General features: G+C 42.8%; 1 protein-coding gene across 2 annotated transcripts in view; it reads left to right on the forward strand.

The window, feature by feature from the left end:
- The window catches only part of SLC17A7 (solute carrier family 17 member 7), a 768,585-nt gene that overhangs the window by 569,985 nt on the left and 178,207 nt on the right, over positions 1 to 20,393 (forward strand). For both annotated transcript variants that reach the window (XM_085616330.1, XM_085616329.1), the window contains one exon: positions 941 to 1,059. In XM_085616330.1, the coding sequence (XP_085472456.1) occupies positions 941 to 1,059 (119 nt within the window). The remainder of the gene's footprint in view (positions 1 to 940; positions 1,060 to 20,393) is intronic.

Here is a 20,393-nt window from a genome sequence, read left to right on the forward strand (position 1 = left end):
AGGGCTAGTTGTCGGCTTTGGACCGCATCGTCAAGCCGGGAAAGGGACTGCTCCAAACGAAGCGCCTGCGCATCTTATGCAGTGATTTTGTGGTTGTATTCCCCGAGGGGTGCTAAATTGGGGTCACAGGGTTTTTGAAGATGTAAATGAATATCTGCTAATCGTGATTTTGCTGAACTGTTTGTAAGTGTTTAAAATCAATAAATTTGATTATCAAAAAAAAACAGTCCTCTCGCTGCAATGTACCTAATCTGCAATGTCACAACTTTCCTCTTTCCTTCCAACTAAAGCAGCCTTTTCTTTAAATCTCCTCTCTCTCTCTTTTCACACAACAGCACCGCCCACCAAGACATACAACACAGCACCTAAAAACCGCACATATTTAGACAAAACAACCAATTAACTGGCTTATCATATGGCTTACTGGCCCAATTTGTAGTTTAAAGAATCAACAAGACTGCTGAAAAGGGAAAACAAGATCACCACATGTTGATAGCTATCCCACACTAATTGATCTACATGCCAACAACAGCGGATACAAAGGGAACACAGTGTATATGTAATTAAGCGTCCAATGTCACATGATTTGGGATCGACAATGCCATCTATGAAGGGCCAAGGTGCACTTGTGGGTGGGTGAAAGCCCAGCTCAACATAGTCTACAAGCTGTAACATACTATTGTGCATTGTTTGAGGCCCTTTAAATATGAACAACCAATAGCAAGCTATGAAATTGTGCATCATGTTGTGTTAAAACCACACGTGACATATCCAGTTTTCACATTTGCCTACGGATTGGCACACATACATTCCCAAATTTAAATTTTCAGGTGCATAAAATGGATCTCTCATAACTTCTGAAGAAGGTATATTTGCACGCTGTGAAAATAGTCTTATTCCCACTTTTGGTATAAGTCCCCCGGTTGTCTTTGTTTTTCAGAAAGCCAAGTTCACCTGGGACCCTGAAACTGTGGGGATGATCCACGGATCCTTTTTTTGGGGCTACATTGTCACGCAGATTCCTGGGGGCTTCATTTGCCAGAAATTTGCAGCCAACAGGTATGTATTAGTGGGTGATGGCAAAAGATGGAATACGTGTATATAATAAGCAGTGGAAATAATGACAGGACTGTCTGTTTTGATATCCCACAAACCGAGCATGTACTCCCATGACGCAATGTGATTTCTGCTGACAGCATCAGTTGTTTCTTGGCATTTCTTCATTTTTTGAGGGAACTGTCTGTTTAGATCATGGGTACTCACAAACATTTTCCCGGGGCAGCAAAGTTTGGTCTATGGTGCGACCGACGGCCGCACTGGTACCAGCGGGGGCTTTAAAGTGGGTGTAGGGGACGCAACGCATTACTATCTAGTGACTGTCTTTAAACATGAAGCTGTTCCTAAAGTTAAGGGGCTAGTTACTTCCTTTCCCTGACTGCAATTAACCTTTAAATAAGTGCTTGCTGTATATTTAACTTTTTTTCCATGTTAGTGCTGAGTCGAGTAAACGGCAGCCCACTGCTGCTGATGCCCAGAGGGCCGAATGATAAGGCCAGGAGGATCGCATACGGCCCCCGGCCGTACTTTGACTTTCACTTATTTAGATGTTTACAAACAAGTTGTGGTACTTGGATGATGGTCTTCAGAAAGTCTAAAGGAGCAGTCACTGTGGTGATTGTGTTCAAACCCTCATGGAATAGTACTGCAGATCATTAGCCTGGTTCAGATAATGTCGTAGCATTGACGGTACAAAAAACTACCTGGCTATTGCCAATAGGATAATGTCGTGGGATTAATGGCACATAAACCTGCCTGGCTATTGGATAATGTCGAAGCATTAACGGTACAGAAAAGTGCCTGGCTATTGGCTATAGGATAATGTCTAGCGTCATCAGTGCATAAACCTGCCTGGCTATTGGCTGTAGGACAATTTCGTAGCATCGACGGTGCAGAAACCTACCTGGCTGTTGGCTAGAGGATAATGTTGTAGCATTAACGGCACATAACCCTGCCTGGCTGTTGGCTAAGGATAATTTCGTAATATTGACGGTACAGAAAATTGGTTGGCAATTGCCAATAGGATAATGTTGTAGGATTAACATAAACCTGCCTGGCTATTGGATAATGTCGTAGCATTAACAGTAGAGAAAAGTGCCTGGCTATTGGCTATAAGATAATGTCTAGCGTTAACAGTACATTACCTAGCCTGCTATTGGCTGTAGGATAATTTCATAGCATTGACAGTGCAGAAACCTACCTGGCTGTTGGCTATAGGATAATTTCGTAGTATTGACGGTACAGAAAACTGCCTGGCTGTTGGATGGGGTAATAATCTAACAAATTTATATGAGAGAATTGGACAGCCAATATATTCTGAAAAGATGTGCGTTCCGGAAAAATAAAATGCCCCAATTTGAGCCTGATATAGTCCAGGATACTATCTGGAGCTATGTAGGAGAATGATTTGGCCTGTATTAGGTATCCTTCATGCACCGGTGCTCTGCGTGAAAAACTGCACTGGTTTGTTGCACCAAGGACAGGCACCCGATTTTAAAGTGAGTCGCCTGCAGATGATATCATCAGCATCAGAGGTGCTAGAAAACCGCTGAGTCAGGCACAGCCTTGTTCCATGGCGCCAAGTGGGTGTAAGTGCTAAAACATTGTAGCTCTTAAAAGCTGATTGACCCTGAATTTCCTCCCCTTTGCGTTGCACGAGCACCCATGAAAATCTTTAGTTGATCTGGAAGGTGGTTTAGCGTCTTGCTTATTTTTTTTTTTAGGGATTTCCAGCAGTACATGGGTGTTGTTTCTCATATGACTGCTTCCGCCTCTTGTGGTGTGCAGTTTGTCAATTAGGTACGCTGATAAACACACGGTTGCGTACCAATGAGCTTCGTTGAGCTTTGAAAGGCCCTTTAAGTGTATTTTTTTGCCTCCAGGATGAGTCGCTAAAGTTCTTACAGGATATTATTGACGTGGTCAGATTTCTTAGTGCCCATTACCAATTGGCTTGCATGCAGTGTGACTTGGAGCGGTGCAGGCCAGCACCCTGTGTATTGCCTCCATCGAGCCGTGTGATAAATATACACTGGTATCTTGACTTCCGAGGGTGGAATGGAGGCTTTGGGTGTTCTCAGCAGGTGGGATTGAGTGATGCCCTCTTAGTGAGTTTAACAATAAGCTTCGTTGTCTTCAGCTTGTAGTCTATAGTAAAGAGCTAGCCAAGGGCAGCACTGATGGGGCAGCACTGCCTGTAAAGAAGCGTGCATTCATTTATAGGATATTATAGAAGTGGTACAGACAAAGAATATCTATTGGCTGGAGGTGTTTAAGTGGTGGTTTTGATGGTAACATTTGCATTACTACTGGCTGTACGGGTGATCTTGTATCAGCTGGGGAAGTGTAGTCTGCTGTATGCATTTCCTGTGTGTAGTTGATAGTTTAGGATTGCAATAAGGATCTCATTGAAACAATAAGTGAGATCCAAGGAACTGTGAAACAAAAAAAGGAAAGAGAGTGGGGGACCAGGAGTTGGATCAAGGTCCAGAGCCCGTGCTCCAGGGGTTGAATGTACAATCAAAAACTGCGGGGCACTGTTCCTAGGGAGGAGTGTAAAGTGTCACTCACTCCCTTGAAAAGAAGAGAAGAGAAGATAGAAATGGGTAACCGAGGTCTAGGACTCTATAGAGACAAGGAAGAACAAGCCTTGTTCCTTGTTGCCCTCACACACCCCGAAGGATGTCATGCTTCATCATTGAACAGTTGTTCCTCGTCGGGCCGGCACCTCAGTGCCCTACGGGTCCCCCGAAGGGTCACATTGTCGGAGATCTTCTGCGAACTGCCGTTTGGTGCATGCGGGTGTGTAGGGGGACTGTAAAACACAACCTAAGGATTTTTTAGCTTGGCAAGGGTACCGCCACATTAAAACACATTTTCCTGGTAACTCTAAGTCAATTTTAGATCACTGCACGCACATATTTACTATTTATTTAGGACTCCCCCTACACACCTGCATGCACCAAATGGCAGTTCGCAGAAGATCTCCGACAAAGTGACCTTTCGGGGGACCCGTAGGGCATTGCACCACCAGCCCGACGAGGAGCAACTGCCCAATGATGAAGCATGACATCCTTCGGGGTGTGTGAGGGCAACAAGGAACAAGACTTGTTCTTGCTTGTCTCTATAGAGTCCTAGACCTATGTTACCCATTTCTTTCTTCTCTTCTTTTCAAGGGAGTGAGTGACATTTCCCTATAAATGTGTGACCCTGGATGAATTCCTTTCAGAGGCACCACCTCACAGATTTGCTGACGTTCTTTTAAAAAAGGAATACCTTTGATAAAGATAAAAATACTGCTTGAGCTTTTTTATGGTAACTTTTGTGGAGGGGAAGTGATATCAGGTGTGATCATAAAACTCATAAGGACCTCAAATAATCCTAGGGTAAATATTGTATTGGTATACCTAATGGTTGACCTGGTAAATAAGGTATTGTCAGAATCCTTAATGTTTGAGCACGTACAACTCTGTGTGCATAACCTATAAAGCAATCCACCTCACCAAGCCGAAGTACCTTGTGGAGAAAGTCAAAAGATCTGGTGCTACTTGGGTTTCCAAAAAGAAAACCCTGTTATGTCTCAAACTTCAAGAGATTCTACTCTCAAACATCCTTTTGTGGACACACCCCTTAGGTCTATCATGCACTGCCCAACCAGCTCAAACTGGTTCCACCTTTAACTATCTTGAAAAAGGTCAACAAAACAAAAAAATTTCGAAAGCGAATACAATTGACTTATTGTAGCAATGACACATTGATTTACCTTATTAATCCTGTGTTTTTGCTTTGTTTTATTCTTTCTCTTGCATGCATATTTTTGCTCTCACCTCTGTACAAAGGAGTATCTTCATAAATAGTGCTGTGTCACTCTAGTTTGAGCCATAATAAACCAAGAAAATAAAAATGGTAACATTCTCAGAGACAGGAGGGGATAATGAAATGAAGGCCGGCGGTATGGGAGAGGATGTATTTAAGTCTCTGAGGCAGACAGAAGGAGCGTGGGTGGTGAGGGGGGTATTGTTAAGGTGAGTAATTGGAAGGTGATGGATTCTGGAATGTGCCACCTGCACTTAATTAAGTCAGTTGACAGCACCCTTGGAGCGTCCTCCAGCATGACTTTCAGCAGTCCCACTGCAGACAGATGACTCTGCGGCATTCTGTTTATTAGAAGCCATGCCCAGTCAGCTCTGAAAGGGCAGAAATCCGCAACGGTGGCTGCTATGTGTAAAGTGCACTAGACAACTAGCTCTAACATTTGCATATACATAAAGCAGGCTGAAAATGAACGTTCACGCATTCATGTACTCTCATAGAACGGTGAACCCTCACCCGAGTAGTGTGGTATGCTTCATTGATGGGTTCCACATCAAGCACTGGTAAGCATCTGAGAGTCCTCCTGTTCACAAGTTGTACACTCTCCTAGCTATGGGGGATGCTAGTTTGAGGGAGGTTATCTCCCTTAAATCATGACAGTTTCGTTCTCTCATTGTTAAACTGTCATACCTATAGTGTATGAGTGAGCTAAAAATGTATTTTACTGATGTTTCCCTACCACAAGATTTAAAACAGGTGGGTCGCACAATAGACCATGCTTCGTTTTTTCATGGACATGGTTTGGTGCTCAAATATTGCCCCTACGGGATCAGATGCCAGCCTCAGGGTTATAGGTCTTGCTATGTCACATCAGATATTGTGAAACAGTCTCTAGTTCAGAGGGCTTGTTTCAGACCCTGTTTAGGGAACCACAGGGCAGACAAGGTTGGCCCCCAGCAGTTTGCCACAGGTGTCCTGCGGTCCGTCCTACTATGACTTTGCAAACTTGGCCGGGTACAGACATTTACACATTTGACTCTCAGGGTAGCGAGGGTGAGCAGTCAAAGGCTTCTCAGAAAGGTAGTGTGGGGGACAATAGCTCAGAACTCAACAATCAACCAACAGACACAATAATTTGATTACACAGCCCAGTGATTGTATTTTAGTAAACGCATTTACTTTATTTACAAAACAGAACTAAGTACTGCACAATCCAATTATGCTCAGGATATAAGGTTAAATCCCTAGGTCCACTCTATAGGTGGCCCTATACCCTTATGCTCTAATGTCCTCTCCCCATTCGGGTGACATCGTGGTGTTATAGTGCCCATTATCTAGTGGCAGAAGAACAAATTAGGTACAGGTGCAGATTATCACTGTTACCCCGGTGGGGCTTTGAAGTGCAACTTATTCTCTCGATCTTGCCCTTGGTTTACTTTGTGTAGAAAGTCTGAAGTCCATGTGCTTGTCTTTCTTTGAGAAGGTCTCAGCCTGTGTGCTCCAATCGCACGGGAAGCTGTGCAATGGCTGTGTGCCGGTCTTTGCAGGTCAGGCCACGAGACAGGTGCAGCCGCTCTTTCAATCGATGTCAATGGGTGGATTCAGTAGAGGTGATGGAGTTACATCCTGGCCTCGCTTGTGGAAGCAGCCTCATCAGAAATCCTAGTTCACAGTGGTGACATTCAGCTATCGTCTCCAAGGCTGATCATGTTCTTAGCGGTGATGTACAGGTACAGACCAATCAGGTTTTCAGAGATGCGATTCAGTGGCAGCCTTCCAGGCCAATCAGACTTAGAGCATGGCAAAGTGAAATGTTATGCCTTCCAGGCCTTCCAGGTTAACGATGGCGAGGTGCAGTGGCAACCATATAGAGTTAAGGATGCAATGGACAGTGAATTTGGACACACCTGGTTGATAAAGTCTTTGGGACTGTTCTCACGTAGGAACCACATAAAGTGACCAAAGAGGCACCTCATGATGCAGGTTTCTCCTAGCTTATCTGATAGTCGCTACTTTCTAAGGCTGCTCCAACCCACCAAGAACACTCTGGGCCTCGGCTCTTTAGCATTATCGCTTCCTGCAGAGTTAGACACATTCTTTCCCTCTCTCAGCAGGCAGGCTTCCAGGCTCTAGGTAGACCTTCTTCTCCTCCAGCAGAAACTGCAGACTTTAGGTAATGTCCTCTAACCTCTAGACAGCCCTGGTTACACAGCCGCTCTTTGTGTAGGACCAGCACAATGATTTTTTCCACCCTATTTTAAGATGCATTTCTCTGTACCACTGACTCTGTCCACTTGCTGCTGGTATTGGTAATATGATTGCCTCTGCTGGTTGCAGTCTAGTAATCTTCCTAGTATCCCCATACCCAAAAATTGTCCCGTCTCTTTGCTGTTTCTTACACCATCCTCTCGTCTGACAGCTGTTTTCTTGAATTCTTTTTATCATTCATCTTTCTCCCTCTTCTTAAACACACGAATCTCACACTTTCCCTTTCACCCCTACCATACACTTTCTCTCTCTCACATACGACGCTCTGAAGCCTCTCACTCTTTCAGTTCACACACTCATTTTTGTCCATCCTCTGATACCCTACTCTCTAAACTTCTCACTTCCCTCAAACTCACCTTACACACTCTGCTCTTACCGTCGTCTCACTATTGTATCTGATACATTCCTTTATCACATCTTCCTTTCACCTACAGGGCCAGACTGTGAATCCAAAGTAGCCCTGGCAAATTTTGTCTGACCAGCCCCTATGCATAGTGTAGCGGGCGAATGCAGCGAGCGAGCCCGGCCACTATAAGGAGGATTTGGAGGGGTTCTCCTCCCAAAGAAAATTTGGGGGACATGGCAAAAATGGTGCATTCTAGAACACATTTTTCATGATGTTTTCAATTGTATTAGCTTTTAAAGCATAGTAAATGATGGGCTTACATTGCACCAGGATACATTAATCTTTATTGGGGCCTTCCATGGTTCACATACTATCACCCTCCAACAGTGCCCCTCATCTCTCCATAGCCACCCTCTCACATTTATTGCATCTGTTTTATAGCACCTCTCATACCAGATTAATGTGTCAGAGCACTTTACATCACACACACTTTGAGACAATGAAATATAAGTGTGTGAGTCAGTGTACAGGAAATGTTACATAAGACAAGGGGCACTACGAGGTCTTTGCATTTTTTAAGAGTGCTTGGGATGGAAAAGCAAAAACTCAGGATTCAAAACATAACACAGTGGTTAGGGTTACATTTACTAATAAGAATGTATTTCCACCCACGCAAACACTTTTTACAACATTAGGATGATGAAAGACTTGAAAAAACATCACTTTCTAACCTTTACCATGCAGTTTGCATGCAGCACTTTGGTGGCAGTTCATTGCTCAGTGTACTAGATTACTGTTGTAGCGTATGAACTACAAGTAACAAAAGGATCTCTGTGACAAATGCAGGAACCCACAGAGCTATGCACATAAAATTCACTTCTGTGATCTGCACGGTACACATTCTTTGCAGCACGCATATTAACCCTCGGTGCTACCTCAGATGAGTCAAAACTGCCATTAGACAAAACTCCAGCTCTTGCCAGCAGGAAGATTAATCACCTGAGAGATCATGGCATTTTTATTGTTGCTGAAAAGTGCTGTGCATACAAGGAACTCTGCAGCGGGTGCTTTTAAAACTATACCATATTTCAAAACACGGGGAGGCTGGAAACGAGTGCTGAGTGGATTATCCTAGCCTGCTGATTTTGTTACTGGGGGCTAATATTGCACTCCTCTCACTAACACACATTTGCACATTACCTTCCCTCTTTCAGATCCTCCTTTCTTGTCCTCCTCACACTCTTAACTCCATTACTCTATGCCTAATCTTGCTCCTATCATTCTTTCCCACCTTATTTCTTATAAACACTTTCACGTTTTCTCCCACTCAAACTCAAGGGCAACTTTTTTTAATGCTCCCTATCACCGGTGCAAATGTTGAATTCCCATTTTTGAAAATTAGGCTGGTGAAAATAAATCTGTAATCCATAATTAGGCATAATGAACATAGAGGCCCTGCTAATGAGGACTGAAGAGAAAATCCTATGTAGGACTCTAGACTTAATCAAAGCAGTAGTGATTTCAAAATGAATCCTTGATATTTAGTTGTGAAAATGGAATAAAATGAAGGTTTGGGGCTATTTACCAGTTGCTGTTGCGGGCGGCCCTGACAATGCTCTGTGTAGCAAGCAGAGGTGGCTGTCACGGATCGGGGGTTGCGGGGCAGAGGGCTGTGGAAGGGGTTAAAGAAACAAAATAAAACGTTACCTCCTCCTTGCGTTTCTCCTCATTGTCCCTCGTCACTGTCCCTTCGCCCCAGCCAGAACAGGAATCACCCAGGATCTCCTATGCCAATCACAACGCTGTAGTGCATCGTTGTGATTTGTCTGAGTGCCGTGGTTAGGCGTTCAGCTAGGGAATGAGAGCCTGGACATGTTTCCTCCCAAGCTGTAATGGAGCCTAGGTGGAGAACATGCAAAGTGCGCTTGACTGTATGGCCGGCCGGAGACGGCTGGCCAAACATTCATGCACACTTTACAGAGTGCCCACCACTCCTCCCCCTGCTCTGAGAGCAGTGCATCCCACCCCGCCGAGCTGCACCAGCAGGAACAAATAAAATGATAATAACAATGAGTTATCATTTTATTTTTCCTTTATTTCCACTGCTGAAAGCAGTGGAGCGACACACCTCCGCCTTAGTGGAGAGCCTTCACTGGTAACAAGAGGTATTGCTACAAATGCTGCTTTCTTGTTGTCATATTGAGTAGATGCCTTGGAAGACTTAGGCAAATACCGGGTCACACTGTAGGAGTGTGGTAGATGTGAAGAATGGCACAGAAGAGCTGACCTTTGACTGTAGGCATTAATGTAATATTATTGGATGAGAAGATTGTTCCAATGAATGCCTGCCCATGACACTGTGATGCGATACACTGTGAGGAATGTGCCAAGTAGTGTCTACCACTGACTGTAAGCAGCACTGTGCTGCGCTAGGCTGTGAGGAATGTACTGAGCAGTGCCTACCAGTGACTGTAAGTAACACTGTGCTGCAATATACTGTGAGGAATGTGCCAAGTAGTGCCTGACACTGACTGCAAGTAACACTGTGCTCTGCTAGGCTGTGAGGAATGTACCAAGCAGTGCCTACCTATGTCTGTAAGTAACACTGCACTGCCATTAGTTGTGAGGAATGTGCCAAGCATTGCCTACCACTGACTGTAAGTAATTTCGAGACCTATTTGGTAGGCCTGGCCAAATGGATGGACTCTAGCTGCCTGAGACTAAATGCAGGCAAAACGGAAGTCTTTTTTTTTTTTTGTGCTCATTTATGCGATTTTTACGGTTATGGTAGACAAGGTCACCTTGCCATAGGTAAATGGAGACCACCATTATATATCGAGGTGAGACCGTATCTTAAGAACCTTCAAATTCTTTGAGTTTATCCATCGCAGATCCACCATGATGGTTTCCTTTAATTTGTTGGATTGCATAGGGTAAAATCATTGGACATCCCTCCCTACCCTACCTCGTGTTCTTGTCCCAAAGATCACAATGCTTGGTCCTTTTACATTTCCCTCTGGGTTTGTCTAATTTCCTAACCTTTTCTACAAAGCAAAGCCATTCTGCCACCTTAGGAGGAGATGCAAGAACACAATTTACACACACCTCACGTCTAGCTAATAAAATTAAAACAAATAATAGTTTTTTTTAGTTTTTTACCTAATGCAGTAGTAGAATCGTTACTGTCCAAAATATCAAAAATAACGGTAAAAGTGCTTACCTTAATGTTCGTTTCTAAGACTTTATCAATAATCTTACCCACTTCTTCCCAAAAAATATCAAGATGAGGACACAGGTGGAACATATGAATATCGTTCGCTTTTTACTCCCCGCATTTTGGACACTTTTTCGTCACCTGATTATTCATTTTGGATAACTTTTCCGGTGTCCAGTATGACCTGAGAAAAGTAAAAAGATGGTTTTTCCTAAGGGGTGCAGAAACTATATTATGCCACAGAAAAGTGCAGGATACTTGCCATTGCTGTTGCAAGACTTGAGCTGGAAAGATCTTTTTCCATATATCACCTGGGGCTGTAAATTCGTCATCTCCTGTCTGAGCTACCAATACCACTTCGATATCTCCTTTCTTGTTGGATCTTTTTGTATTTCTTCCTCAAATTTTTCTGTGGTTTCTAGGTTTTTCTCTTGGTCCTTTCACCAACTCGCCAGCTGATAATATTTGAACCTGGATATTTCCCCCTTTGTTCTTTCAAGCAGTAAGTCCCAACTTTGTAAATAACCAGAGTCAAAAAGTTCTCCCCATTTTGTTATTCCTGCTTCCTTCAGTGGTCCTGCTAAGGAGTCTTTTAGACAGTCAGGGGTTCCAGGTGACCTCCTTATAGGTGCTAGTCGACTGTAGTATGGAATCTTCCATGCTCTTCTTATTTCATACCATATCTTGTACGCTGATCCCAGTACCTTTAATTTGACTTTTTTAAAGTATTTCGGTTGCCCAAATTTATAAAGACAGTAGTCCTCATCAGTGGCAACTTTCCAATAGGAGGAGTAAAACTTGTGTACTCTAAATAGAATTCTTATGTTCTTAAATTGGAAGGATCTGTAATAAGCCAGAAAGTTTGGACTTGCTATGCCACCTCGATACTTCCTCTGGCATAGCTTTTTCAATGCTATTCTTACTCCTTTAGAGGCCCATATAAAACCATTGATTTCACTTTGAATCTTTTTTATCCATTGAGTCTTAAACTCTAGTGGAATAGCGTTGAATAAAAAGGTAAACTTTGGCAAAATAGCCATTTTAATGACGTTAGATCTCCCCAAAAAAGAAAGAGATAGGCAACTCCATGATCTTAATAGCTTCCTCATTTCCTTTACTTTTGAATTCAAATTTACTTGAGCAATTTCGTAAATATTTTTTAAAACTTCTATCCCCAGGTATTTGATTCTATTTTTAATTCCCGCTGTTGGTAGGTCCATGTTCCAGTGCATAATCTCCGTCTTCAGGTGATTGACAGTCTTGTTATGCTAGGGAGAGACTTTTTTAGGTCACTTGTGTAAACCATTAAGTCGTCGGCGTATAACGCCACTTTCTTGACCCATCCTTTAAATATAAAGGGGATAATTTCCTGAGATCTCCTAATCATGTTGGCTAGAGGTTCTATGTATAAATAAAAAAGGTGGGGAGAAAGCGGACAGCCCTGTCTCGAACCTCTTTTAATCTGAATTTCTTTCGATAGACTACCACTTATAAGAATTTTTGCTACCGGAGCCGTGAATATGTTCATTATGACTCTCGAAAAATTCTCCCCTAAGCCATAGTGAGAAATAGCTTATTGCAAAAATAACCAGTTCACTTGATCGAACGCTTTAGCATCGTCAAAGGTGAGAACTGCAAGTGGAGTCTGTTCCTGAGTGGCAATGTCGATGGCTCTGATAAGTTGGTGAGTGCAGGTCATGTAGCTTTCTCCCCCTAATAAAACCTTTTTGGTCATTATGAATAAGTTTGTCTGTTATAATTCCAAGTCTTGTAGCCAATATCTGCGTAAGTATTTTATAATAATTATTCAAGAGGGATATGGGTCTATACGACTCATTTTAGGGGATCTTTACCTGGTTTCAAAATCAAGCTAATAGTAGCTTCATTCCATGATTTTGGGAGTGGTTGGCCTTCTAGGTAGATAGTATTAAAGAGGTCCACTAGTCTGGGAGCTAAAGTTTCTTTTAAGGCTAAGTAGAGCTCGTTTGGAATGGCGTCTGGGCCAGCTGCGTTCCCTTTTTTTAGTCTTTTGATCGCCTTCAGAACCTCTTCAATAGTGATTCCTGCATTTAATGATTCACGTGAGCCAGTCTCCAGCTTAGAGATCTGTGATTCCCTTAAATAGGAGTCTACTGTAAGGCCTAGAGGTGTTATGTCCTCCTCATATAGCGATTGAAAGAAATCTACAAAAGCTTCTTCTATTCCTGACCTGTCTTCTACCTTTCCACCACCCAGGCCGCTGTATACTGCCATAATTTTATTCCTGTTAGAGTCAGTTTTAAGCTTCCACGCCAAGAGTTTTCAGCTGTTTTCCCTATACTCATAGTTTGACAAGCTACTAGCCTCCCATCTTTTCCTTACCCTTCCTTCCAGATAGATTGATAGGTCACACTTCTTTTTTGAAATTTCTTCTTTCGCCCTTTCTTGCTCTTCTTAGAGGTTGCAGCCTCATACATCCTATGCTTATCTAATATGTCTGACTTTAACTGACATTATGTGTCTGTTCTCCTTATTCCTTTTCGCTGCTAAACCAGTCAGGGTTCCTCTAACTACCGTTTTATAAGCATCCCAAACTACTTGAGTGGATACTTCTCCATTAGGCATTAACTTGGAAGTAATTCTCTGTTGTAACCTTCAATTTTTAAACAAGTTGTTCTTCCAGCAAAAGTGTACAGTCCAACGTCCACCTTATCTCACCCTGAAGGAGGCTTTGACTCATCTGAACTGAAGAGTGATCGGGTAGGTGTGCAGGTAGATGTTCTACTTTTATCACATTTTTACTTAGCAGATTGTCTATTAGAAAGAAGTCAATTCTTGATGCGTGACCGTATTTTTGATTCTTGTAAGTAAATGTGTTACTTTGATCACCTTTAGTCTTCCAAATATCAACCAGGCCCAAGTCTTCTTTAAATCTATTTATCCATTCCCTCATTTTAGGGAGATTTAAAGCTCTTCCTGGCGGGTGTCTATCGTTTTTAGGATCTAATAATATATTGAAATCTCCACCTAGAATAATTGGAATGGATGTGTTGATTAGTTGGGCGTACAAAGATTGAAGCGGTGCTGGGTCGTCTGTGTTTGGGCCATAGTACCTGACCACAAAAAAGATTTATCCTATAGTTTCATCTTTGCAGCAGCCCATCTACCTTTCGTGTCTACACATTCCTCTACAATTGTTATTTTCAATGGTTTTTTAATGATTATTGCCACACCCTTAATGCAACAAGTCTGGTTTGTGCAGACGCTGTTTTCTACCCATTTTTCGTGTTTTATGATATCGGACCACTCAGACTTTAGGAGATGAGTTTCCTGCAAAATTATGACATCACCCTTTATTAATTTAAGATATTCAAAGATTTTTTGTCATCTTCTCCTTACTCTAAGCCCGTTTACATTCCAAGTTATAATCTTTATCTTGTTTTTATCTTTAAGTCCAGTCATCTCTGTTCTATTCTCTGTTTTATTCTCTATTCTTCACCTACCTTAGTGGTAATAGCTTGTTATGTATTTTACCGTGACCATAGCTACTATAAATCTTGCATATCGGACAATTATTTTCTTGATTTTTTTCTCAAATGCTCCCCACCAACAAAAATCTTAGAACTGTGCTCAAAAAAAGAAAATAAACTTACACCTCTCACCCACTCCTGGAGAACCCTCCATACTGTCATTGGACAAACCTAATTGCCCTGTTCCGTTGTCGTACGTTTTTTATGTTATAGCATCTCTGGCCCTTACTTTTTTGCTTTTATTTGTTCTAACACTTCTTTTGGTTCCCTGATATTATGTGTCTGATTATTCCACATGATCTTCAGTAGAGCTGGGAACTTCATTTGAACCGTGGCCCCTAATGATCTCAAGTCTTGCATATAATTCCCTAGAGCCCACTGTCGGTCTAGTGTTGCCCTGGATATGTCAGAACGAATTTTAAAGTTGTAGTCACCTTTGGAAAGAGTACCTACTTTTAAAGTCTTACTTAAAATGTTTTCTTTTAAGGTGTAAGTTTTAAAGTTTACCAGTATTCTCTGCACATTTTTCCTTAATTTATTCAATCTGAAGGGATCTCTATGTACTCTTTGAATGTCTTTGTCTAAAGTTTTCTCCTCTACCTCCGTAAACATTTCTTTTAACAATTTGACTACAAAACTATTTATATTCTGTCCTTCTGAGTCCTCTGGGAATATTGGGTATTCGTATATTGTTTCTCCTTGAGTTATTTTCCAAAGTCTCGATCTTATCTCTGAGCTCTTTTTTGCTTGATCTTAATTTGTTGATATGGTTCTGACAAGATTTCAACTCTTTCCTAGTCTGCTCCACCGTGTTTTCCATGGCTGATACGTGGTCTACTAAACCATTAACCTTGGACTCCAACGCCTCACAAGTTGCTTGTATCCTCTTCTGATTTTTTTCTGATTTAGCAAAGCTCAGTTTGATTTCTTTCATTAGTGACCACATCAGGTCCCCAATTTCACCCTGCACAGGTCACTCTGAAACCTGATCACTAGGCAGTGTATTTTGGTGTAGATTATCTTCAATCTCCGGTCCTTCCTCGGCATCTGATCCATTCTCATCCACGGGGTCTCCCAACATAAGGACTTGGAATCGATTGGGGGATTCTACAGATTTTCCAGTAGAGGGAGGTGTTTGCTTTTGCATGGTTAGGGCCCCTCTGTTAATGTTCCCTTCCTTTTGTGTTATGTTTTTGGGTATAAATTTCTCCTGCACTTTGACGAAAGAGCGGAGAGTGGGTGTTACTTTTAAAGGAGCTCGTTTCTTAGATTATTCTTTTTTGGCCGCCTTAGCAGCTCTAGTTGAGACCACTGCTGCGGTTTCACCCTTTGTTTTGTGGCTTCTTTGCTTTTTGTTGTTATATTTTACTCTGTCCCCACTCGGAGTAGTTACTTGCTCTTTCGCTGCCGAGGTTTGACTTATTTCATCTAGGGGGACCGATGCCAAGCTTCTGTTTCTTAGTGCGTAACTTATGTCTTGAATACGGCTTTTAGTAAACTCTTTACTGGCAATATTTTTTAATTCTATTGTGCTGCCTTTAGGGGAGTCCTGAGCTTTGGCTGCTGCTTGAATTGAGAGTGGCGAGTCTTCCTGTGGTAACTTTGTTACGAAGTTTAAGGCAGTCAAGACAGTCAAATCCCCTCATTTGCCCCTTTGCCGAATTCATGCACACTGTGTGCTTCAAACCTTCTTTATCTTCGTTTTCTTTATTTCCCTCGTTAATATCCTCCTTATAGCCTTTCCCTGATCTAACGATGTGTGACAGAGAGCTGCTTGGGGAGCCTCTGAAACGTACTTTTGTTGAAGCTCTTCGCCGCGATTGTAGTCCGGCCGCTGCTTCCGCCCAAACGCCTCGCCTTCTCCCAGTCACTCTCGGCAGGCTGGGACGCAGCTTCCCTCCAGGTCCCGCCTCTGCCTCTGCCTCCACTCCGACGCTTTCCCGATGCCGAAGCCGGATTCCCCACATTGGTCTCATAAGAGCTCGGCTTCTGTGTTTCTACCCCGAAAAGAGGTAAGCCAGGAAAACGTTACCCAAGAGGAAAAACCTCACATTCACGGGCAGTTACGCTTATCTTGCACACCTCACTCGACGGAGCTCAATCAGAGAGGACCGCGCTATCTCTTTACCCTGATTAAACCCTATGGGGCTAATTTATGAGGCCTTGCGACACTTTTGTGCCACCGGCGGCGTAAGAAATGTGCCATGTTGTGCTCTATTTACAAAGTGAGGCATCAAGGCAGATGCTTCACTATGTAAACCCCTGCGCTACATTATACCTCCATCAGGTATAATGTACGCAGGTTGGCCATTCCCCTGCACAAAGCCTCATAGAAGTGGCTTTGAAGCGCAAGGAATGACGTATCTGTCATTCCTTGCGACATGATGCATCATACAGTAAATATGACTCATCAATGGTGTCTCAAGGAGGGCGCACTGAAAAGTGTTGCATCACTGCTTTGTCGCAGCGATGCAACACTTCTCATAAATAAAGGCCCTATCTTCCTAATAGGCATCTCAGGTCCTCAGGGACTGCAATGATTATGATCCCCAGAGTAAACAGAGTGCGCCTGGGAGGTAGCTCTTTCAGGTTCCTGGCTGCTAGAATATGGAACTCTATGCCTCTGGACGTGAGAATGGAGCCACCTGACGGGCTGTTCCTAAAAAAACGTAAGACTTGGCTAGTTAGGCAAAACTGAACTGGCAATCGAGTGTGTAGGCAAAACTGCACTGTAACGGAGCTCAGAGCAGGGTTAGTAGGCATCTGCTGGAGAAATCTTAGCCCGGGGACACTCTGTCAGGAGTAACAAAGAGCTTTACAAACCTCTAACATAACATAACACTGTGCTGCAATAGGCTGTGAGGAATGTAGCAAGCAGAGCCTCCCACTGACTGTAACACTGTGCTGTCATTATTTGTGAGGAATGTACCAAGGAGTGCCCACCAGTAACTGTAAGTAACACTGTGCTGTGATAGTCTGTGAGGATGTTCAACCATTTTAGAAGTTTCTCATGTAGCTTCGGCAGCCTAAATCTAATCCCAGACTATGCGCCTCTTCTACCTAACATCTCCATCCTCTGCTTCTGATATCACAAGGCAGAGCTGCCCTCCTTCGTCATCAAAAGGCATTCAGTACTGTCTACCCTTCCTACACCTAGTCAGTGCCAGGAAGAAAAAAGCATCGCCACCTTCTCTTACTCACCCCATCACAATAGCAGCGGCGGACCCTCCATTAGGGTGGAGGAGCACCGACCCATCCCCAAATAAAACAATAATAAAACGTGTTTTAAAAATCGTTTTATTATCGGTTTTGTTTTAATCCCCTGGACCCGCCCCCACGACTCTGATGAGTCTTGGGGCGGGTCCAGGGGGATGACACTGCAGGTGAGGGAGTGGTGGGCACTCCTTTCACTGCGCATGAGGGTTTTGGACAGCCGTCTCAGGCCGGCCAAATCCTCATGTGCAGTGAAGCTTTCTCCAGCCCCAGCTGCGTTGCTGCGGCTGGAGAAAGCAGGCACAGGCTCCCAGTCTGCCTGGGAGGGCAAAGTCCCAGCGCTCAGGCCAATCCTGAAGCTGATATCATGCAGCATCATGATTCGCCGCAGTTAATGGAGCAGATGGCGGAGGCGACGGCGATCAGGTACTTTCATTATTATTATTTTGTCCCCCGAACCCTCTCATGGCCCCCTCATACGGCCCACCCCGCCACATTGGCAGGGGACGGGCCGCTGCTGCTCAGGTGCAGGACTGGCTTTAGGGCGGTGCGACCGGTGCCACCGCACCGGGTGCTGGCTTCCTGGGGGCGCCCTGTTTGAAAGTTTATTATGCTTTTGAAGCACCTGCTGCAGGGTTTCTTTCCCCCGGAAATTACCAGGCCTCACATAAAGGTCAAGCTAACTCGTGTGATTAATTATCTTCCTGGAGAGAGATCAGCATTTTGTATAGTTGAGATTTTGACTTGGGTGAAGTTAGTGCAGAGGGTTAATATGCCTGCTGCAAATAACGTGTACCAAGTAGATAGAGTGCGTATGATGTAAACAGATCAGCAAGTTACTGCTTTCAAAAGAGACATCTTTTTGTTACTTTTAGTTTATAACTTAAAGTCCTAATATAGAATAGTGAGCTATTAACTTTCATCCTAGAATTGCATTCACACTGCAAAGTATACATTATTAGAACGTTGCAAAAAGGGTTAATTTGGCTAGAAATCGATTCTTATTTTGAAAGAAAACTCCCAACTATGCTGTTTCTTTTTCGACTCTGAGTTTGTGCTTCTCCACACCAAGCACTCTTAAACTATACTACCTACCAGTATGGATGACATGTGACTCCTACACTTTTAGTCCTTTGGCTTATGTAAAATTTCCTATACACTGATTTACACACGTATGATTGATTGTCTCTGTGTAATGTGTGTGTGATGCAAAGTGCTTGGACACCTTACACTGGTATGAGTGGCACTATATAACTAATTCAATGCATCTGAGAGAGTGTGGTTATGGAGATTTAGTCACTATTAAAGGGTGCTAGTGAGAGAATCCGTGGTGGAGGTGGTCATTGGGGGGGCGCCAACAAACATTGTCGCACAGGGCGCCACCAGCACTAAAGCCGGCCCTGCTCAGGTGCCTGACCCACACTCCAATGTGGCTGCTCTGAACCATAACCCTGGTCATGTTGGGCCTCTCACTCATGCACCAAATACGCTGCACCAAGGCCTGTGCCCACTACTCCTTATGTTCAGAGTGCTTCATAGTGGGAGATCGCCCCCCTACCCACATTTTTCCGACTGCATACACAAACCCACTTTAACCAATCCAACGATTCCAATTTACCTCTCACAGATAAATCACTCAAAAATACCGAGGCCCTGCTTTTTTGTCTCACTTCTCCAATGTTACATGCGATAAAGGCAGGCAAACCTTTTTGCATTTGTAAATTTAGCCTAAATGTTCAATTCAGACGAGTGAAAATTTTTGACGTTTACAAACGATGATTTAAAAAAAAAAAAAAAAAAGTACGATTGCAGAATTTTGGTGTCTTAAAATCTACTCCCTGGATTGTGCCTGGGTGTTCCAAGGTGGATTTGAGGTGAGAGTTTGTGACATTTTACAAGCATACTTGTTTTGTCGGTAGTTACAAATGTTACCCGACTTAATTCTACGCTAGAAACAGTTCGAGATTTACTGAAAGGCAGGAGTAAATTCCTTTCTAGGTTGAGAATGTACAGAGAACACCTCGGAAATAAGTAAAGGTTTAAAGGGAGTGGTTTCTCCAAGGACAAAAAGGTATTTTTCGTTTGGAGAAAAAAGCAAAATGCTAACAAGTGTGCTGCTCAGAGATTTGATGTGAGAAAATACACATAGATATGTTTGCTAATGTGAAAATGAAATTCACCAAAGAATTTCAAAAGTGTCCCTGGAAAACTGGGACAATCATAGCTTCACACAAGCATTCCTGGAAACCTTTGTAAATGTACTGAAAAATTGTAAATATACTCCAAAAATAGTAGAAGGAAACTCGAGGAGTCTATTTTCTTAATGTTTTTGTTTTAATCTGATCTGTCCTTCCACTCTTCCTCACCTATTTTGCTTGGCCTCTCCCCATTGTAACGAGCCGTGGCCTGGTAGTTATTTTCAAAGGAGACACATTTTTTTCAAAACTAAATTAAAAGTCATCTTTTTTTAACTAAACCATTTTATTAGATTTTGTTATTTTATCATTGTTTTTGTTACATTTTCATCATATAGCATCATTGTAATAAGGTAAGCCAGACGCTTTATCTTTTTGAAAAGCAGCTTTAATGATGAACCCCATCCATCGTCTCTCCTGCACCAACTGCCTCAGTCTAGAATACACAGTCAACCTGGTTCCAGGCTGGATCATAGAACATGGAACCAGGCAATATCACACTTCTTCCCTCTTACATTTGAAATACAATTTTGTAATGAAATAAACAGCAGGTAACACAATTGCAGAAAAGGAAAAGATAAAACCCAAACCTTCATCCCCCTCAAATACATAAAGAGAGAGAACACCAAGTGTGAACTACACATAAAACAATTAATACCTCACAAAATCATGTAGATAATTTGGGCTTTTGCAGACTCTATTACTCTTGCGTAAAGACTCAGGTTTTGAACAAGCAAAATGCAAACCCCCATCAATATTTTCAGCCCCAGAGGTATTTT

Source organism: Triturus cristatus, chromosome 7 (genome assembly GCF_964204655.1).
Source record: "Triturus cristatus chromosome 7, aTriCri1.1, whole genome shotgun sequence".
In the NCBI taxonomy this organism is placed as follows: Eukaryota; Metazoa; Chordata; class Amphibia; order Caudata; family Salamandridae; genus Triturus; species Triturus cristatus.